The sequence below is a fragment of the Pteropus medius genome, unplaced genomic scaffold, assembly GCF_902729225.1.
Source record: "Pteropus medius unplaced genomic scaffold, Ma_sr-lr_union100, whole genome shotgun sequence".
Classification (NCBI taxonomy): Eukaryota; Metazoa; Chordata; class Mammalia; order Chiroptera; family Pteropodidae; genus Pteropus; species Pteropus medius.
The window spans coordinates 1,193,404-1,216,182 of NW_024349505.1; the positions used below are offsets into that span (position 1 = coordinate 1,193,404).

At 36.6% G+C, this 22,779-nt stretch overlaps 1 protein-coding gene across 6 annotated transcripts in view; it reads right to left on the reverse strand.

The window, feature by feature from the left end:
• Nucleotides 1–891: 891 nt before the first annotated feature.
• ARHGAP42 (Rho GTPase activating protein 42) overlaps nucleotides 892–22,779 on the reverse strand; it is a 229,197-nt gene continuing 207,309 nt past the window's right edge. For all 6 annotated transcript variants that reach the window (XM_039881976.1, XM_039881978.1, XM_039881977.1 and 3 more), the window contains 8 exons: nucleotides 20,479–20,584; nucleotides 18,297–18,456; nucleotides 16,925–17,069; nucleotides 15,271–15,651; nucleotides 14,736–14,892; nucleotides 12,572–12,634; nucleotides 6,623–6,702; nucleotides 892–6,202 (listed from right to left, as the gene is read on the reverse strand). In XM_039881976.1, the coding sequence (XP_039737910.1) occupies nucleotides 6,114–6,202; nucleotides 6,623–6,702; nucleotides 12,572–12,634; nucleotides 14,736–14,892; nucleotides 15,271–15,651; nucleotides 16,925–17,069; nucleotides 18,297–18,456; nucleotides 20,479–20,584 (1,181 nt within the window). In that variant the 3' untranslated portion in view covers nucleotides 892–6,113. The remainder of the gene's footprint in view (nucleotides 6,203–6,622; nucleotides 6,703–12,571; nucleotides 12,635–14,735; nucleotides 14,893–15,270; nucleotides 15,652–16,924; nucleotides 17,070–18,296; nucleotides 18,457–20,478; nucleotides 20,585–22,779) is intronic.

Consider the following 22,779-nt stretch of genomic DNA (forward strand, 5'->3'; position numbering starts at 1 on the left):
TAAGTATTTTACACTTTGGGTTATAATCCAATCATCCACTGCTACATTATTTTGTTGCTCAAATCATTCCAGCTTTGGCTCTTGGGAACTAGTTTGTTTTTATTATTTCTAAAATAGTAGTTATAAGGAGTTTTATCTAGGTTAATTCCTTCTAATTCAACATTCTCAAACAGTAACTGTCCCACAACGATCTCTATACCTATTCTAACAATTCTTTCCTACTTAATCATACTAGAAATTATTCAGATTAATCTTTTTATTTCAACATGTCCTGAATTCATTGTTTCTCCTCTGATACTGATAAAAACTACAATCCATTTGAGCAAACCAGGTTGTATGCACAATGGCCCTGTTATTAACCTGTCAAGCTTAGTTCTTAGTTTTTGCTAGGTGATTTGCTACTTTCTAACAATCAATTTAACAACACAATACTTGCCTGGTTTTTTTTGTTTTTTTGTTTTTTTTGGACACAGAAAAGCAAAATTTAGCTAGAAGTCAAATAGTGACCAAGCAAGTCACAAAATTAATAAAAATCTAGGGAGGTATTTGAATGCTGATATTTCTTCCATAACACTTGTAAACTTTTGCATATTTTCAGGTAAGTCTGCATATCTGTTATATTTGCTATTTTGTTTACAGCCTGTTTACTTCTTTCTCCTGCAGACACCTGCATTATTAATAGGTACCAACATTAACATATTTGTTTTGATCTTTCATAATGCCAATTTCTTGGGAAACAGTCCAACTGTTAGAAAAGTTATCAATTCTGCTATGATTTTTCACTCCCAAAATGACCACCCACAAAACCTGAAACCTTGCCTTTTCTCCATATGAATCAATACAGCTGCCCTCCAACACAGTAAGTCTTCAAGTACAAAGACTAAATTAAAATGTGTTTACATCATTTATTTTTTGAAGTAATTTAACATACAATGTAAACATACATCAAAGATATTGTGGCAATTTAGGTTAGGAATAATATGAGGTTATTTACATGTTTGTGTATGTATGTGTATAAATACACAAAGTGCAGATAAATACAGAAACACTACAAAATAAACAAAAAATTCAATATGATAATTTACTGACAATCATTTTTATCATTTATTAATTTGTCATGTTAATGGCTGCAAAGAAATTCCTAGTACTGAAATATAGTATCAAAATATTCAACTTTTATATAAACTATAGTACCTCAAATTTTAACAGTATATAAATAGGATTCTGAATTAAAAAAAAAACAGTCGTCTTCCCTGACAAACTCCCTATTTGCAAAAGTTTCAGCTCAGAGTTCAAGAAGACTTGAAATCACAGCTCTCAATACGTAGTGATATCTTGGATTTTAAACATAAATCACGTACAGTGTGCTCTGTCAAAAGAAGGTGACTGAAGATACAGAGGCAGATATAAAACCTCTAACATGCTGCCATATAAAGAATAATGCACATTTTAATTTAAGTCTGCTTGGATTCAAGACAAAGCTGGCATGCTTTCAACCCTGGAAGGGTAAAAACCATGGAAAACACTGCTGAGAAATGACAGATGATACAAAAGGGGAGAAAGTGGTCTTATAATTAAGGTGGTCTTGGCACTTTCAGTCCCTGCCCCACTCTAACTGTTAAGTTCTTCATGTAGCCATGTACATGAACATCTTTGGTGATGGAGGATATCTATGTTTCTAATAATGTAAATGGCCCCTGCCTTCTGGGACTCCTCAGTAAGCACACAGACTCCATCTCTCCCTATAGCACCAAGAAGTATTCACCTCTCTACTTGGCATCACTCCTATGAGTGCCAGAGAGCGAAGTGAAGAACTACTGGGCTCCCTACCTCATACAACTGCCTTTAAACATTGGTCTAGAATATACAGATCAGTTTTCTGCCAATGGCTTGCTGTGAGGGCTGTCAACATTCTTATTTGAGACTCTTTATTTAAAACAGTAGATGCAGCTGCCTTAAAAAAATAAAAAGTAAACAATCCTATTTATTGATCTGATCCTCTAAAAGTCCATTCATAAGCCTGAGTGTGCAAGGTTACTACCAAGTAGAACCTGCACATTTGAAGTAAGAACATATTAGTAACAATGGATGGATATACAATGAATGTGTTCACGAGATGTGAGACTAGTTGATAAATACTTGATATTCAATGTTTGGATCAACAGGGAACAACCAGGATATAGACTATTCAGAAAGGTTAACCTCATTTGTAAAAAAGTGTTTTGATTTTGGTAGACAGCTAAAAAAAAAAGGAGGTAAAATTAAACTGCAATTTCTATCCTAAGTGGGTAGAAACTTCTAGTCAAGAGGAAAAGAACTTCTGGACAACTGTCAAGTGTCTGCTTTTCTTCTTTACCAGAAGATATGATTTTGGGGTCCTGCTCAATGATTTTAGGTCAGAGTAAAAGCTGCAAATTACAAATGTATTATGGAACCAAAGAACAAAATCTGTTCCTAAATTGGTCTGCCACTGACTTCAGTCAGTAAAGTATAAATTATACTGGGGTTTTAAATGCTAATGAAAGCATCCTGAACACATAATTTGGGGGGGTTCACTACAAATTGAAATTGTTTAAAGAAAGGCTGTAAGGGATTCTTCTACACTAGTATCCATGTGGATGATATCCTTTCTCACAGCAGACACAGACCTGAAGAATGAGGCTGGGAGTAAGGTTAGCAGGGTGTTACTCCACAAGATTATGATGCCAGGTTTATCTTCCTTATGACATAGGGGAAATTTAGAAGGCATACCACAGTATATAAAATGAAGTATCTAGAATAAGAATACAATAAACGTCATTTTGTATCTTTATTTTTCCTACTTGGGATCCTGGATTGTTCTTGATTATAAGGTACATTTTGTTTCCTCCACCATCACTGAAAAAGCCAGCAATCAAGACATTGTGGAGAAAACTGGTTACCCTCATTCAAATTACAAAGCAGAGAGTGTCGATGCAATTAGCAAAACCACTCACATCAAACAAGGAGACATGGCACTTCCTCAAACTTCACAGACTTTACAGGAATACAAACATTATTTAACTGTTCAGACATATTCACATAACACAACAGAAAAAGCCTTCAGTTTACTGACCAGTTTCTTTAAACTTGGTAGAATTATGGTACAACAACAGAGTCATCTGTTAAATACATAAATGTTTTGTAGTCAGGGATATTTTCACATAACACACAAGACGACTGAAACTCATCAGTCTTATCCTCATACTGATTATACTGTAAGCAGTGATTAGGGTGCCCACATTGTGTGTTTTGAAGGTGTGAATGTGGCAATTCTAACATAACTTTATGTTGTCTCCAAAAAGCTAAAGTTTCATTATTGAAATGCTGTTACAATTTTGAATGTGATCTTCCTTCAATGACTGGCATTACTTTCTTGTGTAATTAATATTCTGTGTGATTTTGAGCACATGTCTTATCTGCAGGAAATTTATTTCTAGGGAAAAGTAGCTTTAGTCTGCCTCCAGTATATGGCTGTGCCTTGCTTACACATGTAATCAGTATGAAGAAAAAAGGACCATCCTAACAAATCGGTAAAATTAAAACTTCAAACAAAAACACAAATTAAGTGAGTACTTTTGTAGCTTGTTTCCAAAAAGGAACTACAACAAGTACTGCCACAAGATCTGCCTCACCACAGAGAGATGAGGGCTGGGCTTCACCCATGTCCTACTCATCAAAAGTTTTAATTCCTGACTGAGAATCAGTAGAATTAGCTCACAGACAACTTAGAGTCAGGAACACTCTTGTCTGTATCAAAATAAAATGAAGGTTGAGATTTCTTAATGCAAGAGCAAATGAAGTATGATTCTGAATCTCTCTTTTGAGTCAAGTTGGTCTTTGAAAGAAAATCGATTTTGCTTTAAGAAATTCTAATCTCATAGGATGCCAGATGATGCCAAGGGTGCTTAAACAGCGGGTGTTATATAGACCGAGAGACTGGTACACAGGAAAGACAACCTTCTGTTCCAGCAGAGGGTCGTCAGGGTATCAGCGATGCTATTATTACTAGTTAGGGCCACCAACGATCAAGAGATCAAGAAGCTCTAGCAACACCTGATTATAGTGTGATTATAGATCAAGAGCAGGAGGCAAAAGAAAAAGAAATGTTTAGCAGATTTCTTCATTATATTATTAATTTTTATAATATTAAATATTTTCCATTCCAATGTACTGATGTTTATTTCTCATTGTGACTCTGCCTACTGTTATTCCCTTTACTTTTAAATTCTAATCTATTATTCCATTTTTAATTTTAAAACCATAAATGTTCCAAGGCATAGTTGTGTGTATATGTGTGAGCATATAATCTATTAACTTGAGAAACATTAATTTAAAGTAGAAGAGACTGAGATTATAGATTATAATATCACATAAAAAGTTTTATACAGTCAATACCTGAGTGCTGCACAGTGAAGAACTCTGAAGTAACTAGTAAAATATGACAAAGTGGGCCAGCACTGTGGCAGTTAAATGGCAGGTAGCCAGCTTTTTAGAATCTTGAGAAGACTCTTTGCCACATACAAATATTTATAGAAACAATATATCAATATTATTGAAATAGAAATAATAGAAATAAAGGTTGATGCATGACCAGATGCTGATGGTATATATAAATGGGTAGTAAATATCTATTTCTACGCTCTATAAATTCAGTGAAATTCCTAATAAAGGCTGTAAATTGAATGGCAAGCAAAAAAACACATACAAATTTTATTCCTACTAAAGATAAAACAATTTAAAATTTTGTGTTTCGAAATAATTTAAGAATCCTTTACCTTTACATTTAGATTCTGTGTCAACTAAGTATAGACTTTAGAAGGCATAGCTTTACTACTAGTGTCTGAAAACAACATATTTATCATTTGTAGAGAATTTCTCATTAGCCAAAATTAGGTATTAATAAAATTCTTTGTCACTTCAGTATTTTAAGTTGCGTGCCTTTATACTACACTTTTATATTGTTTTCCTCTTATTGTAATTATACTTTTATGATGCCACTATAATGTTAATGACAGAAGATGTGTGCATATGATTTATCCATATTTATATGTTAATGTAGTAAAATTTCATAAAAATCGGAAAGTCATAAAGGTAGTTTTAAACATCCTCTAAACCAGAGGTTGGCAAACCACGATCCATGAGTCAAATCTATGGTCCATCAGCTGAAAACAGCTTTTACATTTTAAGATGGATTTTAAAAAGTCATCGAAGACTATTTCGTGTCTTGTGCTAATTATGTGATCTTCAAAATCAGGGTCCATAAATAAAGGTGTATTGGCACACAGCCACACTCATGTGTATGTTTCCTGTGTATGGCTTTCTGCTACAATGGCAGGGTTGAGTAATGCTATGGAGGCTACAGGGCTTGCAAAGACCAAAATATTTACTGTCAGGCCTTTACAGAAAAAGCTGGCTGTTCCCTGCTCTAAGCTCATGAATGGTGTCTCTGGAATGCTGGACAGAGTGTTTACAGTGGGTCAGTGTATGACTTAATTTGGTTTCATTTACAGACATCATATACATCATTGCTTTTGAATATTATCATCTACCTGGTAAACAAATAAAAATAAAGTTACATTTAAAAAAAATTATTTCGTTGAAATGTTTAGGACCAGCAAAACAATCGTATATAAAAACAGTATATTTTTAAGGAAAAAGATAAATGAACAATTTAAATTACATTTTTTAAGTAATGATTTCAAGGTTCCTCAGAGAATGCCAGACAGTTAAGGGAAGATTTCAAAATCTCTACATCAGATTTCTGGTTTTCAAATTTCTGGGGTATATTGCTTAATACAGTTATTTGAGATTTCTTAATTGTTAGGGAAGAGACACTGTGGAGAGTCACTTATCAAAGAGAAAGAAAGATATTTTTAAATAAGAAACCAGCCAAAAAATAAAAAGAATGGCAAACTATTCAAGCTCTTTTTTCTTTTTCCATTAATAGGGAGCTACATAGTTGCTGGTGTAGAACATGATAGAAACTGTTTTCATTTAGTGGGCTGATCCCTATATCTGTGTCAGATAAAATCATAGCACTTATTATCTGTTACCATGGATACCATGAAGATACTGCCATCCACTAAATAGTATTAGAGGAAGACAACATAATTTTCTGGGACTAGTCCTGTTTTGCCTTCATAAGTTGCCTTCAACCATCCTGGTTCCACTGATGGGTACACTGACAAAAAAAATAAATAATAATGTCAATCAACATTAGCTTCAAATAATTATATATACAAATGGGTAAAAATCCATATCAGATTGCATGCATCCACTCAATTGTCAAAACAATGTCAGCAATTTCAAAGCTGGAAATGTCCTTTGCATTCATATAATCCATCAATCAATCTCTCTCACACACACACATTCTCTCTCTCTCGCTCGCTCTCTCTCTTTTTCTCTCTCTCTCTCTTTGTATCTGACCAGGAAACTGGAGTCCAGAAGAATATGACGTGTTCATTTGTACAGGTTATGAGAGGCAGGGCCTGGACTTGATCCTAAGTCTCCCGGCTTCTGCTTTAGACTCTTATCACTACACTTTTCCTTCACCCTCCCCATGATAATGATACACTTAAGCCAAGGGAGTAGGTACACTTACCATTAGAAAATATCGCCCCCTGTGGGAAGGAGAGCTCGTGGCTGTGCTCTGCTTTACAGGAGTACATGGCTTTGGCTTGGCTAAAAGAACAAAAGACAATTTGTTAACAACCACGACACTCAAATTGAGTACTTATGCTTCAAACTACTCTTAAAAGTGATATTACTTTTTAGTTGTAATTGGAGTATAATATATATAAAGTGCACATGTAAATGTGCTTAAGTACGTTTTCACAAACTGGACGGACACACGTGTGTAACCAGAGAATACTGACAGCAAACCAAAAGCCCTTCTTCTATTTTTAGGCAATGTCTCCAAAGGTAACCACCTGGATGCTAACGAACAGCATAAGTTGGTTTTAAAGAATGCTATTATTAAATTGCTGGTAAACAGGCTGTTTTTGATGCTATATAGAGGTTCATAGGTCCCTGAAAAAGTTTTTTGCCGCTTTCATTTTTTCAGAGTACCAAAGGTGAGATCCCAAAATTAAATGGTCTACAAGGTATAGTAAATGAGTTAAGTGGGCATGATGGGTAAGTTGATGATAAACAGCAACCAACAATAGACTCACTGACAGGGAGATGATGAGGACGGATAGAAGCTTTGCAAACCATCGAGCATACCCATCTTTTAAAAAGGAAAGCCAATGCTCAGCTCCCAATATCTGTACCATCTGGGAATTTGGGCTCAACATAGCCAGATACTCTGGTCTTTTAAGAAAAGCCAGAATTTCAGAGTTTTATATGAGATGTATGTATTGGAAAACACCTGAGGCACTACGAAAAAGCCATCACCCAAGGCTGCTAATCAAGCCATCAGTCAAGTCACCTTTACTCCACAACACCCTTACCTTGGTCAGATGTGCAACTCCTCCCAACTCCAACTCCTCACCGGCTTTACCTCCACCAGAACCCATGCCAAAACCTTTTAAATTGTGGCTCATTGAATGGCTTCCTAACTTCCTAAAATCCTCTAGACTTCCTGTTTTGTCTCCTTGCAATCCATTCTCTACAGAGCAGCCAGAGAACAGTTTGATAAGGTTCTGATGGCTGCATTATTTTCCTGATAACAACCCTTCAACTGGTTTCCAACTCTAGCTTCACACCATATCCAATCAGGTGCGTCAGTATCTAACGCTCCTCCTCAAACGTGTGGAACTCATTCCACCTCAGGCCCAGCTGAGCCCTCTGAGATATTTTCCTCTTGACTATCACGTGGCTATGTACTTCTAGTTCATCTTAAATTTCCTGAGCTTTGCTGAAGGCCACGTCTTCCCTGACCACACACTCTAAAACAGCTGCCTAGGTTGCCCATACTCTCCTAAGTCTGCATGGTCTTAACACCTGTAATTCTTCTCTCCCAGTTAGAATATAACCTCCAGGAATGATACCTGACGCCCAGCAGTAACTCAGTAAATAATTTCCTAAATAAGTGAATTAAAAAAAAAGGCAAATGCTCTGGGCCCTTTTTCTATGTGATGAGCCCTTTTAAAGATTCGAGGCACCACGTCTTTCCTCCCTTTGGTCCCAGTACTTAACTTGCAAAGAAGCATCAGTAGTATTTGCCATCTGGAGCTCTCTCAAAGCAGTAATGTTACATTATTTCATTTCCATGGTGAAACTAGGCCCTAAGTCATATCTCTGACACTTCCAGAATGAGGCTAGGTCACTTAAACCAAGGTTCCTAAGTGGGTATCTGAAGATTAGAAAGCTTATAGAGGATAACTCTGGCCTTGTCCCCAGAGTCTACTTCATAAGAGGTGAGTCTCAGGCTGTACTTTCAGAAAGTTTGCTAGGGGAGCCTGCAGCTGTCAGGTTTGGGAATGATCACTAGCTCACTTTCCAATGAAACATGTTTTAAGGAAAAGTTGAGGAAATGGAGGCACCCAGAGAAGAACAGGGCTTTACACCAAAGGAAAGAGAGAGAGAAGGAAGGAGAATGAATGAGTCAAGGCCTGCACTCATGCATGTGTGCATGCACATGGAGGTACTGGCTGACATGGTGCGGGCGGGCGGGAGAAGATATCAAGTTTTAAAGACTTCTAAGAAGCAGATGATGATACTCTTAAATAGAAAAAAAATATTAGTTTTTCTTACAAGTTTTCTATTCAAACATAATCATTTGATCTGATATCTGATGTAAATATGTAAAGGTTTTCCAAAAAATCAAATTTTCTAACAATTTCCTCCAATAAACATGAAGTCTTATTGCCTTGAGTCCTTAAAATAAATTAAGAGATGCAGAAGAAAACAATTTCCAGACTTACAGAAATTATTAAGATATAATAATCCTTGCAAAGATATAATTTTTGAAATTGCACTTTAAAAAAGCCAACTAAACTTTTTATTAATATTTCAGACATGAAAGTTCTCTTTATAGTATTTTATAAGATTAGATGGTAGAAAAAGGCATGTAGAATAATTATATCACCAAATAAACAGACATTGTTAAATGTGTCAAAAACACACGGTACAAAAAATATGTCATGACTTTTCAATTATCTGTGCATGTGTCTAGACAGGTATAATTTTCTTCTGCTGGGCTCTGTAACTACAGGTGTTAACTCAACAGAGAGCTTTTATGATTTAATGTAGACTTCTGTGAGAGTGAAGTTTTCTCTCTAGGTGCTAATGCCTTGGTGTTTTGAAGAAGATGTGAAAAGCACCTGTCACCTATTGAGTCTCTTCAAAAGATTCTAATCTTTTCGAAAAAGATTTTGAAAATCCTGCTTCATACTGCATGGTAGAATAAGGTAATGACATTCATCATCCAAAAAAGATGATCGGATCACAAGCTCCATTCCTAATTCTAAATGCTGCTTGATGCTGACCAGTAGACTTACAAAGGTTTGATAGGGTCAGTGTGCAAAATTTGCAATGCTTACCTTAATCATTAGCAAATTAAAGAATCCATCAATTGAAACTGATACAATGTTTACTGGAGGGCCACCAAACAGTGATACACACACACACACACACACACACACACACACACACACATTCATCCTTTCTGTGTGCTGAGAATTTCATTTCTGAAGGGAGTAAAAATGCACACGGATATTTGTTTAAATCCCCAAGAAGTAACATATATCTTAGAGGTTAAAGCCAGTGTCTTCTTCTAATGATCTCCTTGACTTTTTTGCAGTTTCTGCCACATTGACTATACCTTCTCCTCCTGATCATTTTTTTTTTGCATTCTTCTTCACTGGACCCTTAAATAAAACTATTCCCCAAAGACCAAACAATGCTCAGTAATTTTTCCTTTTCACTCAGTAAGCCTCACCTTCATATGTGAAGAGTAACTGCCACATAAAAGTTTCTCTAACGGCATCAAATTCCATGCTCTTTCCTGGTTCCAGCTCACATGTCTAACTGCCTCTATGTTCAGGCTCCTCAAAGGTTCTGGACTTTCTTTCCCTCCTGTACTCACAAGCTGAGACCAGAAGCTAAACTGCCATTCTTTCTGACCTCAGTCTCAAACTTAGAATCTTCTTTATCTATCTGCCTTTCACTCCCAGTATCAAAGCAGTTGCCCAATCCTGATCTTATCCATAAAATTCTCCTTACTGCCTGTCATGCTTTTGTTACTGCACTAATTAAGGCCTTTTAAATCTCCCTAGGCCTTAAATTTCACCAGTTCCATCCTAAATGGCTGACTGTTCTCTCCTCTTCACAACTCCCTAGAAAGGCTACTCGGAATGATCAGTTCAGGTGTACCATCGATTAGATCGCCCATTTGCTCAAGGGCTCCCAGAGCCTGCAATGACTTCCAGAGACGTGACTTTTCTGTTGCTCGGGCCATCCATTAAAATCTCCTAATCAGTCTCTTTCACAAACATATCTTCCCATTACCCACTACTGGTTCTAGCATTGTTCAAGGTCTAATTCAAGGGCAACTCCGAGTTCTCGAAAAGGAACACGAAATAAGCATTGTAGAGTAGTAACTGAAATGCCTTCAACTTCTACCGTTCAGTTGTATTTAACGGTACCAAGGAGTATCAGATGACTGTTAAAAAGTTAATATTTAAATACCATTAATATATTAATTAAGGCTTGACTACCTTTAGCAAGCAGTTTCAATAAAAGTTATAACAATAATTGTTATTATAAAGACCATCTATGGAGAACTTACCAAATACATTGCTGTGTCTTTGAAATTTATAACACTTTGGCAAAATCAGAATTATGATCTTCATTTTATAAAGACAATAGATTTCTTAAATATGTAACTCAAAAGTTACACAACTAGGAAGTGCTGGACCAAGAATCTCTTGGTGAAAAGTTACAACATGGTCCACAGTGCTATGCACTAGTTGACAGAGAAAGACCATAATTTTCAATGTATCACTGAGTGAGCTCTAAGTTTATGCTGACAGTCATTAAAAATTGATTTAGAGTAGTATTTAGAATGTAAAAGCATATTAAAAATGCATAGGTTGATTGTTGAATAACTGAATATATCTTTATGATATGACAGCACTCTGATTTGCTTCATTAATAGCTTGCTTTCTTAAAGCTCCATGGGATTATCTCTTTGATTACAATACTCGCATTCTTTCTTAGTAGATTGTTTAGAGCTTCCTAATAAACGGGCTCCATCTAGTGGAGCAATTCAATTATATAGCTGGACAGAAGTAGCAAGGTTAAATCCCCTACACTCAGGCCTAAAAATGATGACGGCTTCAGAGATATGATTGCTCTGACATGCATGGTGCCTAGTTTCCATCATGTCTTGATAAAGAGGTAAGAAGGTAAAGATGCCACAGATAGAGGTAAGATATATGCAAGTACTCTGGAACCTGCTGTATAAATGCAGTGCACTGACCAACGTCCTAGAAAAACACCAACATGGCTCTACTCTGTGGAGTTAAAAACACCAATACCTGAAGGCCTGTCTAGGCTTTGAAAAAAAGAAAACAACAACAAAAACAAGAGTTTGAATGTCACTGTTATCTCTGGTAACTAGCACAAGCCCAAAATTGTGTACGTGCTTAAACTCTTGCTGAAAGTCCAAATACTTTTTATAAGATTGAAATGAATTCTATGGTTGAATAACTTTTAAAGAACTACATATTAATACTTCAATTATCTGTGATTCCTTTATTTCACAGACTCAATTATTCAGACATGGGAAGCTCAAAACTGTCTTGGGACATCCAAAGGAAAAATCAGGGTTTGTTCTTCAAGTGCTCTCAATTATATGCTTTCAATAACAAGCATTCATTCAATGCCTCCCACCTGTACTAGTTGCTGATGGTAAAAATATATAGAAAAAAATCAAAATACTAAGAAATGCCATTATTTTAGACATATTCAAATTAAAAACCTAAGCCCACAGCAGATAGAAAGAATCAATTTGGAACTTGGAAAGAGGAAAGCAGGAACCTTAGAGCCAGCACATTAACAGCAGCAAGATGTAACGACCTGTGTCCTTTTAACAATGGAGAGGAAGGTAAAATCTGGCAACCTAGAATGAAGTATTGTACTCCAAAAAACAGAGCAACCTGGGGCACTCAGCTCTATAGCACCACAGTGGCCATTAGGAATAAGCATATTTTTTCAATGCATGTTCACAGAGATATTTCCAGAAAAAGTTCCATAACTTTTAAAAGTTAAGAATATACTTTCGAATATTTTCCACAAACTATCGTCAAAGGAGTCTTTGGTATGCAAACAAACGGTTATGGCAACTTGTGTTTTTTAGAAAACCTGTTTAGAAACCTTTCTTTGTAAAGATTTTAGCAAATGAAGCATCACTGAAACGGAGATGCTGTTTACAGACAGGACCATTTCCTGTGAAGGGACAGTGCACATGGATTTGACCATCTGAAGAACGGAGGGGCAGAGGGGCAGAGCTGCAGAGCTGCAGTGCAGACGACCTGCACTGCCAACACAAGGCAACAATTTCAACACTATTTTATTTTTTACTTTAAGAGTTTTGAGGACTTACCGCCCAGAAGAAACTGGCTTAAGTGAACCAACGTTTTCAAACAGTTGGGCTTTTGCTGCCACACTGAAAAATAATTTTAAAATGCAAATTTCATTAAATTAGAAAATCATTAGTTCGAAGTGAAATTCAGAGTAATCAGTTAACTAAAACAAAAAATGATTAGTTAAAAAAACTGTTCCTAAAATTTGACCTGAATTTTAATTGTTTTAAGCTTTAATGTGGAAGTAAGTTTTAGCTCTGGTCTCATGGAGTATCGGATCTGTAATATATAGCTACCTCCTCTGGGGATCTTAGTATTCTCATTTTTTCTATGTCAGAAAATTGTGAGAGCATTAAAAAGGAACATTTTCTCCCTCTTTTGCTCCAGATAGCGATACTATTGACTCCTGTGGGCCACCAGAGAAAAATCAAATCAACATGACAAAAGAATTGCTCATTCTGATAGCTAAGACAAACTAATTCTAAAATAGTTTCATATATGTTTAAATATTTGAACACAGTTTCTGTAAAGTAGAAAGAGATAATTCTGAAAATATGGCCAATAAATACATTTGGAGACTCAAATTTTGTTTCAAATCATGGGAGGAAGGGCATGGTCTATGTGAGGAGGTAAGACTACTACGCAGAAAGTGAAAAAAAATTAAAACTAAGGTACCCTGGGCAATTGGAAAAGTTTCTATATTTCCTAGAAGAGAGATCAAATGCCTTGAATAATATTCTGAACACAATTTAAAAAATTTATCTTATTTCTCTTACAAACTCCAGAGCCAAGCTACTTGGTAATCTCAAGGGTCACTTTACCCCTAACACGGAACATACTCTCTCTCATTTTAATTTCTTCTTTAACTGTCAGTACAATCACAAAACAGAAGCTCTTCTCTTTCTCTTACAAAGGATGGAGTTTCTATTCTCCCACCATCCAGGATATAGTGGCTTAAAATTTAATTTCCCTTAATGGCTAGAACTATACACACTAGGGTGTAGACAGGTTTGTAGATACACTTGTCTATATCATGGTAACTGCCCGAGAGATATATATATATATTAAACACTCTCTGAAAGCAAAGGTCTTTATCAAAGAAAAGGAGGAACAAATGAATTTAAGACTGTTTCTATGGAAACAAGCTTAGTAAAATGTCTTACGGGACTTGTGAGGAAAATTTAAATATCAGAAATACCACCATATTAAAAATGGGCATAGCATTACAGAAAGAGCACAAGTTCGAGTTCGAGGAACCTGGGTTGGAGTCCCAGCTCTGCCATTTACTAGCTGAGTGTATGTGGACTGGTTCCTTAAACTTTTTAGAATTTTATTTTTTTAACTGAATAAATTTGACATGAAACACTCAGAGTGCAATCTCTAAACTTTCTAAGTGTCTTTTCTCATTATCTCTAAAATGAGATTTAAACTGCCTACTGCGCAGGGATAGTGTGGGCCTTGAAAGAGAACATATGTAAAGATGTTCAGTAAGAGTGAATACAGGATTTAGAAATACTCGGAAAAAGTCAGTAAAATAAACTAAAAGGGAGAGAAACTTTTCCTCTTTGGATATTGCTTACCTGTTTATCCAGGTTCCCTTTTTCTCCTCCTTGACTCTGGATCTGTTCAGGTCTATGTACCCTACCCTATCAGCCTTTACACTTCCAGGTCATTTCTTCTGATTAGAAGTGCTCCCTTTTGCCTATTATGGCCTCTACGAGCTTGTTTAAATCAGTGAGCACTCAGGTAGAGGAGACATATGATGATGAGGAGAGAAAGCCAACCTTCACAAGCTAGAAAGCAGTTGTATTTCTAACAGAGAGAAGCGGGGGCTGGGTTCTGGGCCTGGCACAGCGGTCTCCCCAGCTGAGAAGTCAACGTTTAGCTTTTATAGGAAGGCTTCTAGTCTCAAAGCCCACAACTACTATATTACACCTCTACATTCATGTCCTTAAATTAAGCCATAGCTCTGCTTCTAAGAAAAGTGCTTGAAGTGCCTCCTCATGAGATTGTTTATATATATATTCTAAGCCTACTCTAATTTTCACATCACTTGCAGAAATTGACTGTACCCACTCCATAGATGAGGCACGTAGCTGTGGGAGTCTGAAGGGTTCCTTTGGACATCTCAACCACGATTTATCCCCTGGGAGACACAGCAAACACAAACTGTCTCTCACTTACATGGAGCCAGGTCGCTGGTAGCCATTGCTTGAGGAGGTGTCTAGTCTTAACCTCCTGCACATTTTTGGAGGCAGGTCTGGGTTTGGTGGGGCTTTAGGTGTCTCTTTGGAACCTATGGAAGTTAAGCTTTGAACTGAACCACTGTAGCTCTTGTTTCCTAAAAAGAAAGTCCAAGAAAACGGCAAAGCGCTATTAGACAAAATAATAGCAAAACACAGTACATGCACGCAACAAAAGGAAGCATTCTTCTCTGAGCCCAAATAAGAAGGTACAGAATGTTCTTTAAGCACAGCAACCCATCACTCAGGGAGATCAGAATCTACAGTAATTACAAAGACATCATCTCACAGAGATGGAAAGAGCCAGAGAAAAAGTCACAGTACCCAAGAGTTTGCAAAATCCTAGCTCAGGAACAAAGTAGATAAGCATTGTTAGTCCCTTTGCCATTAACTTTTCCCCTGCTTAATCATGCTAAGTAATCTGGCAAGTGACACGGAGATAATGACATCTTGCATAAGGCTCTACTCTGGCTTACCTTCGGCTGCAGAGATGGATCTGAGAAACGTAGCCGAGGCTCTTTTCAGTCCCGACAGCCCATGAGGCCCTTTCTTGGCCAGGTCAATGGGTGGGGAAACGTCCCCTGGGCTGGTGACAGAGGCAACACTCTGGCAATCTGATTCTGCATCTGTTTTGGTTGCATCTTCTCTAGAACTGGATTCAGGACTAGTTGTCCAGAGACCAAGACTTTTCTGTCCATTGGAAGGTGATGGGGATGCAATCCAAGGAATCCCTGCAGATTTCTCCCTGGGCTGGCAGGAAGCAGACTTTGTAGTGCTGTTTTGTTCAGAGGAGTGAGAGGAGAGTGACTCGATGCTCCCCATGGGTGTGCTGGCTGGGCTGCTGCTATAGGAGTCACCTGAGCAGGAGCAGGAGCGAGAAAAGAACAGTGGCTCTCTGTTGAGAACAGTACCACCAAACCTTTCTGCTCTCCAATTTACACATGCCTGTGGCCACCTTACCCCATTGAAGTGATGGGCCTTTACTGGGTCTGAAGGACTATACTCAGTCCTCAAGAAAGGCTTTAAAATATGCATTTGAACTTGGTGAATGTATTTTTCTCAATACTATTCAAGAGAGATTTTATATATAACATGAAATAATGTTACTTCTTGAAGCATGAGTGGGCTGACCTGGATTCAGATAAAATTTGCTTCTGAAACAAGACTCATAAGAGAAATGATTCCATGCTGATATTACCATCCTCACCCCCAAAAAAGTCAACAAAAAGAGGGACTACTAAAGACATATTTCTCCATTTTTTTTACTTTTCTGATCTTAGGTGATTATAACTCAGAATAACTCAGAATAAGTTACTCTGAGTCCTTTATTCAAAGGCTCCATAAAATATCAGCTGCAAATTATAAGCTGCTCGTAATTTTTTAAAGACACGACTTTTTCCTTTCCCTGATAAGAATATAGGAACCTAAGAAACTGGTTATTTAACTGGGTGTATTTTTTAATGTTCCCAAAAGTAAGGTATAAGAAAAAATCAGAGGGGGGAAAAAAAGTGTTCAAATATATCCAAACTTAAAAAATGGTGTTTTCTATTAAATGTTGATTGTGAAAGAAATTGGGGGCTCAGAGATATAAAATAACATGAAAATGGACACAGTTTAACACATGCTACGGGCTCAAGCTGCCATCTCTTCATCTTGGGGCTTGCCTCAGAATAGTAAGTTAGTGACAATGTGTGGTGTAGTTTCTCCTTTTATTTCTTTTTTCTCTCTTTGAAACACTTTGATCCTCAAGAGATAATACTTTAAGAACATAATGTGAAAAGAAGAAAGAAAATGACTGCTTCAGCTAGACTTTCTCCTGCTTTCTTCTCTACCACTTTGACAATAGGACAAAATCTGCTACAAAGTACCACCTGATGTACTTAATCACAGCTGCAGAAAAAAAAAGCATTGAGCAGAGTAATTTTTTTCCTTTGTAGCAGTAATGAATTTGCTTGTTCAAGGTACCTTGCAACTATACTGACAGAGAACATATAAATAATGTTTGGGGCGGGGGTGGAGGGGGGGACTGGGGAGATGGCATCAGTAAAAACATCTATTTCTACCTAATTAGAGGTAGAGAGGCTGAATTGAAGAATGAGGAGTGCATCTCCCTAAGGCCAGCACACTTACTATCGGGTTCTGCCAAGCACGGAGTATACCTCCCTCTGGGCTTCCGGGAGCCTGTAGAGAGGCAGATTGCGCGTGTCCTTCGGGATCCAGATCGAGACTGAGGCTGAGGAAGAGGAATGCTTGGGTCTGGGGCAGTATGAAAAATCTACATGAAGAAAAATGGACCAAGATCAACAAAATGGTGAAATGACCATTTTCATCATAAAATAAACTTTGAGAATTATTAAATAATCTTAGAACTATGTTACTTGATCAGTTGCATGCTAAGAGATGCTCGATACAAAAAATAAATATCCTAGGGCAATTATAACTTTCTTTTCCATTTATACTGAGTGATGTTTCTTCTCTAGGTTTTCTTTCTTGTGCTACCCCATTGCCCAACAGTGAAATTTCCCAGTAAGAAGATTTCCCAGTAAGTTTAAGAAATCTTTCGAAAGCGAACAGCTGTGTATGTCAAGACACATTGATTTTTTTTATTGTGGTATTCTCTTTCCCCCTTTATGCTGAATGTAGCCTTTGGAGAAGAGTTTCGTTCTGCATTTTTCCTTCCAGTTGAACGGCCCTTTGTTTCTTAGGAGAAGGTGCTGCCATGTTGGTTCTGAGCTGTCAAAAAATGTGACAAGCTGCAGGGAGAGGTCTAAGCACAGCTACAGGATGCAGCCATGTGCTCTTGAGCTGTGAGGGAGCTTACAACTGTAGACACTAAGGTTATTCTTCCACAGGCATTAGAAAGGGACCTGGGGAAGGAGAGAGGCACGTTCATTCTCTCACAAGGACTAGATCAGACACAAATGTATCACAAGTGTTTAGACATGCAAGGGCTGAATCTGCTTAATAACCCAATTAAGTTAGCTTACCCAATTTCCAATTTCCATAGTTATTCTAAGATCTCACTCTTTTAAAGAAATCGTCCTTAGGGACTGGATATAGAAAAGACTTCAAGACTCTGTTCCCTGATTTCTTTTTTATTGTTTTATTCAGAATATCACTTCTGTGGTATAAATAAGAGTTGAGTTCCAGAGAGATAAAAAGGTTAAAATAGACAACCACAAAAATGATGCTAAAGTATTCTCTGAACATGAGCAAGAAAACTTGACTACATAAATGCAAAAGAAGAAAATCTTGAAAAGTAAATGATGCGTAAGGAAAGAAAACCATCTACCCGGAGCATTTTGAGGAACACTTAGAACTGAACGAGAAAAAAATCAAAGTCCTCGCAAAGAAGTAATTTACACAAAATATACAAGACTGACACTTTATAGGAATCTGAGATCATGAGGTGGAGTTCATTGATAATAATACAAATGCAAAACCAAGATGATACAAATGCAAGATACAAAATTTGATATTTCCACATGAAAACTCAGCCTACCTTTTCATAGTGTTCTATAAGAATTTCAACCACAATATTCTGAAATTTAATATTCATCATAGCAGCCACGGTTTCTTCTTGTGCTCTCATTAGAGTTGGGCCAAATATGACACCAAGGTTTGAGACAGTCATGAGATTTTGTTGGCTATGTAGTGACACTCTGCAAATAACAGCAACAGTAATATCTTAAGTTAAATGTTTAATAATTATAAAATATTCTCATCTACCAAATTTGTGACATGAAGAAAATGTAAAATATTCCATTACAGGCTAATTTTTCTAAATAGTCAAGTTGTAAGAGGTGAGAGGTGGGTCAGGGTGGGAAAAATGATGAACTGTTTTTTTATTTGATTGAATAAACCTTTAAAAAATAGAGATGTTACGAAATTAGTTTCAAAAAGTCAGTAAATAAATAACAGAGAGAGAAGAAAAAAAGCCAGAAATGGTGGTGAAGAATGAGCAAAATAATTTTAAGTACTCTTTTATGGTCAGATACTCTGCCCTGCTATTCCCTTTTATCAAAATGACACATACTCATATTAAGGGTGAAGCTTGTGTTCATCTAATACTTTGGATAATTAAGCAAAAACATTTTACATGACACTCAGCTCACTTTTAAAAGCACATTTAAAAAGACTTTACTAGAAATCTAGTTGAATACGAGAAGAAAATGCCCAATAAATCCATTGTAGTTAAATTTCACGAACAGGTTATACACAATTCAAAAACATAATTCGAGACTAATTCTGACCAAGGATAATGAGTCCTTGTTCATTAGTAAAAAGAGGAGTTGCTATGGGTCATAGTTAACAGTAAACGTGAAATGATGTCATTCCTAGTGGATTCATTCTTATTTCACCATTTTTATATTCACGTTCATTCATACTTATTCACGATTGCTATCATCTCAGCCTCAGCCTACAAGCTGAGATTTATTAATATGTTATGCAGCACTATTTCAAATGTGCATAGTTCAAATTAGCATAAGTTGGGTGACTACTAGCAAACAAGGAAGGGATTAATCACTTAGTTGTGAATCATGACATTTATTCAAGATGGAAAATGTTCCTATTTAAATGAGATGGTAAGGGAACTCAAATATGTTTAAAATATGAATTTGGACTTCTGTTTCCAGCAGCAAGGCAAAGAGACTGCTGGATTAATAGTGTAAGAGTATGCATGTGTGTCAATTTCTAGATACATATGTGATGATTAATTTTACAGTTAGATTTGCTAAGCCACTCACAGTACCCACATATTTGGTCAAACATTCTAGATGTTTCTGGGAAGGTATTTTTTTTTCATGAGATTAACATTTAAATCAGTAGACTGTGAATAAAGTAGGTTACCCTCCATAACGTGGGTGGGCCTTGTCCAATCAGCTGAAGGTCTTAAGAGAAAAGGACTAAGGTCCCCTGAGGAAGAGGGAATTGTCTCTAGGCTGCCTCAGATTTGAGCTGCAATATCGACCCTTCTCTGGGTCTCCACACTGCCCTGCAGGTTTTAGGTTTACCAATCTCCCAGTCATGTAAGCCAATTCCTTGCAATCGATCAATCTCTCACACACACACACACACATACACACACACACACACACACACATGAGCAGGAGATATATATCTATATGTGTATGTATGTGTTCATATACACACACAAACATCCTATTCATTCTGTTTCTCTGGAGAAACTTGACTAATATAATATCTATCTATCGAGATTTTTAAATACGTGGATGAACTAACATTGGAGTCAGAAAATCTTCAGAGACCAAGAGATGCTATGAATCCAAAAAAGGAACCTAATGTTAGAGTGGAAGTTTGACCTGGCAGAACCTGATCACCCTGGTAATCTGGAGAACCAGTCTTCAAGCTTAGGGCTCACAATTTTTCTAAAAGAATTAGGGAAACAACTATAAACTCCTTCATACATTTTTAAATTAACATGTAATCAGATATAATTATTTTCATGTTGTAAATATAAAAAGATATACACAGGCACAGACACATGTAAATATAGATATATCTTAAGAATAAACTGCCAAATCATTTTTTAAGCGCATTCTATGGACTCTCATTACAAAAGCAACATCACAGCACCATCATACACTTTAAGAAGACATGAAAAAGGTTAACTTCAGCACTTGAACAAGTAGTTAAGTGAACAATATGAGTCAGAGAATTACTTGACCAGGTGCTTTATTAAGATGTCCAGCATCTCTCTGTTTTTCTCTGGCAATTTGTGCACCAATGCATGTACAGCCTCTACCCGATAGTTTTGGTCATCAGATTCTGTAACATAAAAAAAGATCGCAAATGCTCGTTTTAATTGCATTCAAATGTGTAGATCATGATAACCACTCCTACCCTTATGCCTTATAAGCACTGCTTCACATGGTATCATCACAATCATTCCCTAAGGCTGAGAGAGGCTGAGTAACATGTCCGTGGCCATGAAGTTAGTGAGTAAAGAAGTTAATGAGCCCAGGTCTATCTAATCCAGACCTATGCTCTTAGCCACTGAACTATATACTTTCGTACAACCAGAACACATCACCTGCTTTGGTTTTGCTACAAGACAGAATCAAACCTTCAGCAATGGGAGCGATCGCAGCAATTATTACAGACTGCCTAATGTGTCAGGCACTATAATATACTTTATCACACTGAAAGATCCAAGTGACTCTGGCAGATCAGAGGAAGCATTTGGAATACATAAAATTTCCTTTCCAAATCTTACAGATTAAAAATCCAGGAGTTATTTTTCTGAAGCACAAAATCATTGCATAAACAGAAACCTAGTAGATTTTAAGCTCATGCTGACAATGGTAAATCTGAAAGGTGAAAAATCTATAGCAAGTCTAGTCTTCCAGGCAAAAGCTAAGATGCAGACATGTCTGCTAGAGAAATGTCTAAAGCTTCAGAACAAGGATAACATTCTTTTACTGCAATAAACGAATTCTGGTGTGACTGCCCACACTACCAAGCTCTTTCTCTGGAAAATGCCCAACTCATACGGTTTATATTATGGGATCACCATCTCTTCTGGGTACTACACTATTTGGGGTGAGGAAAGCCTGGGTCAAACACAGCTCTCTCCCAGAAGCTGGAATGTAGTTACCAAAACTGATCTGTCTACTAGATATATAAAAAAGTAGATCATATAAAACTATGATATGAGCAAATGTGTTCCAAAGCCAAGACAAACTGACTGAAAAGGGAAACAAGAATGAGGCAGACATGCAGCAAAGAACAGAGATGACAGACTCTCCAAAATGAGTAGGGAGAGAAACATCAATTCCCAACTTTGCAGTTCATGTTGCAAGCCAAGGGAAGGCCTGACTCCTCCTCTGTCACGGAATTCTGTGAGACACCTCTTAGTCTCTAAATAACCTCCCCTTCTTATTGAGCTGGATTTCTGTTGCTTAAAACTAAATATCTAATTTTATTAACTTACTGTCTAGAAAATGGGATTATCTTGACCCAGACAAAAGGTAAATTCTTATAGATAGGAATGCATTTTAATTATCAGGGTAGTGAATAATATGATTATTTACCACAGAATTAGTGGAGGAAAAAAATCTTGCAACCAAACTTTCGTTATCAAAACTACCAGCTCACTGAGTCATTTTAGCTAAGTGGCTCAAATGCCATGTTATAAAACAAATATTTTTTATAAGAAAGAGTTCTAAGATAAAACAACAACAACAACAACAACAACAACAACAACAAACAACTGTCTTTTAGTCCTGCTATTACCATGAATTTACTGGTGTTCTTGGACAAAATCTTGCCCACTCTGGGTCCTGATTTCCTAATCATTGAAATGAGAGGTCAGCTTATATATTTTCTAATGTAGAATGGAGAGCTTTCACGAGAAAGCATAATAGTACAGTAGTATATAACTATTTACAAGATCATACAGTTAATCATGTATGCAGGATTAAAAAACAAGGTCACTCAACTATATCTGACATTTTTCTCAGCAGACAATATTTTCTGTGACATTACAATGTATAGTAATAAAATAATGTAACTGATTTCTTTCTTGGATTGTGAAAAATACCCATTACAGTCACACTTCATACATTTTAACAATGAAATGCTAACTCCTAATTGTTACAATTCGTTGTAATAGGCTCAAATGGCACCCTGGCATTTTGGTCCCAGTGTTTTAAAAGTACATATTTCTACCTTCTCAGGTTACATATTTCTCACTGACCTCTTCCCTACCTTTCCACAAGTTTTGAATTAAACCTGTCTATTCACATCACATTTTAACAGTCACAGATCTAAAGAAATGACATAGATATGTGGTCATTAATGTAAATATGAGGGAAAGGAGATTGATGGAAGTGACTGTTACCTGACAAAAAGTATCTGATTCTTCTCTCCAGACTTAGGAATACAGTATGTGAGAATGTGTATGGTAGTGGCATAATTGACTGTACATTATTTGCAATCTTAAATATTTAACTATAAAGTTG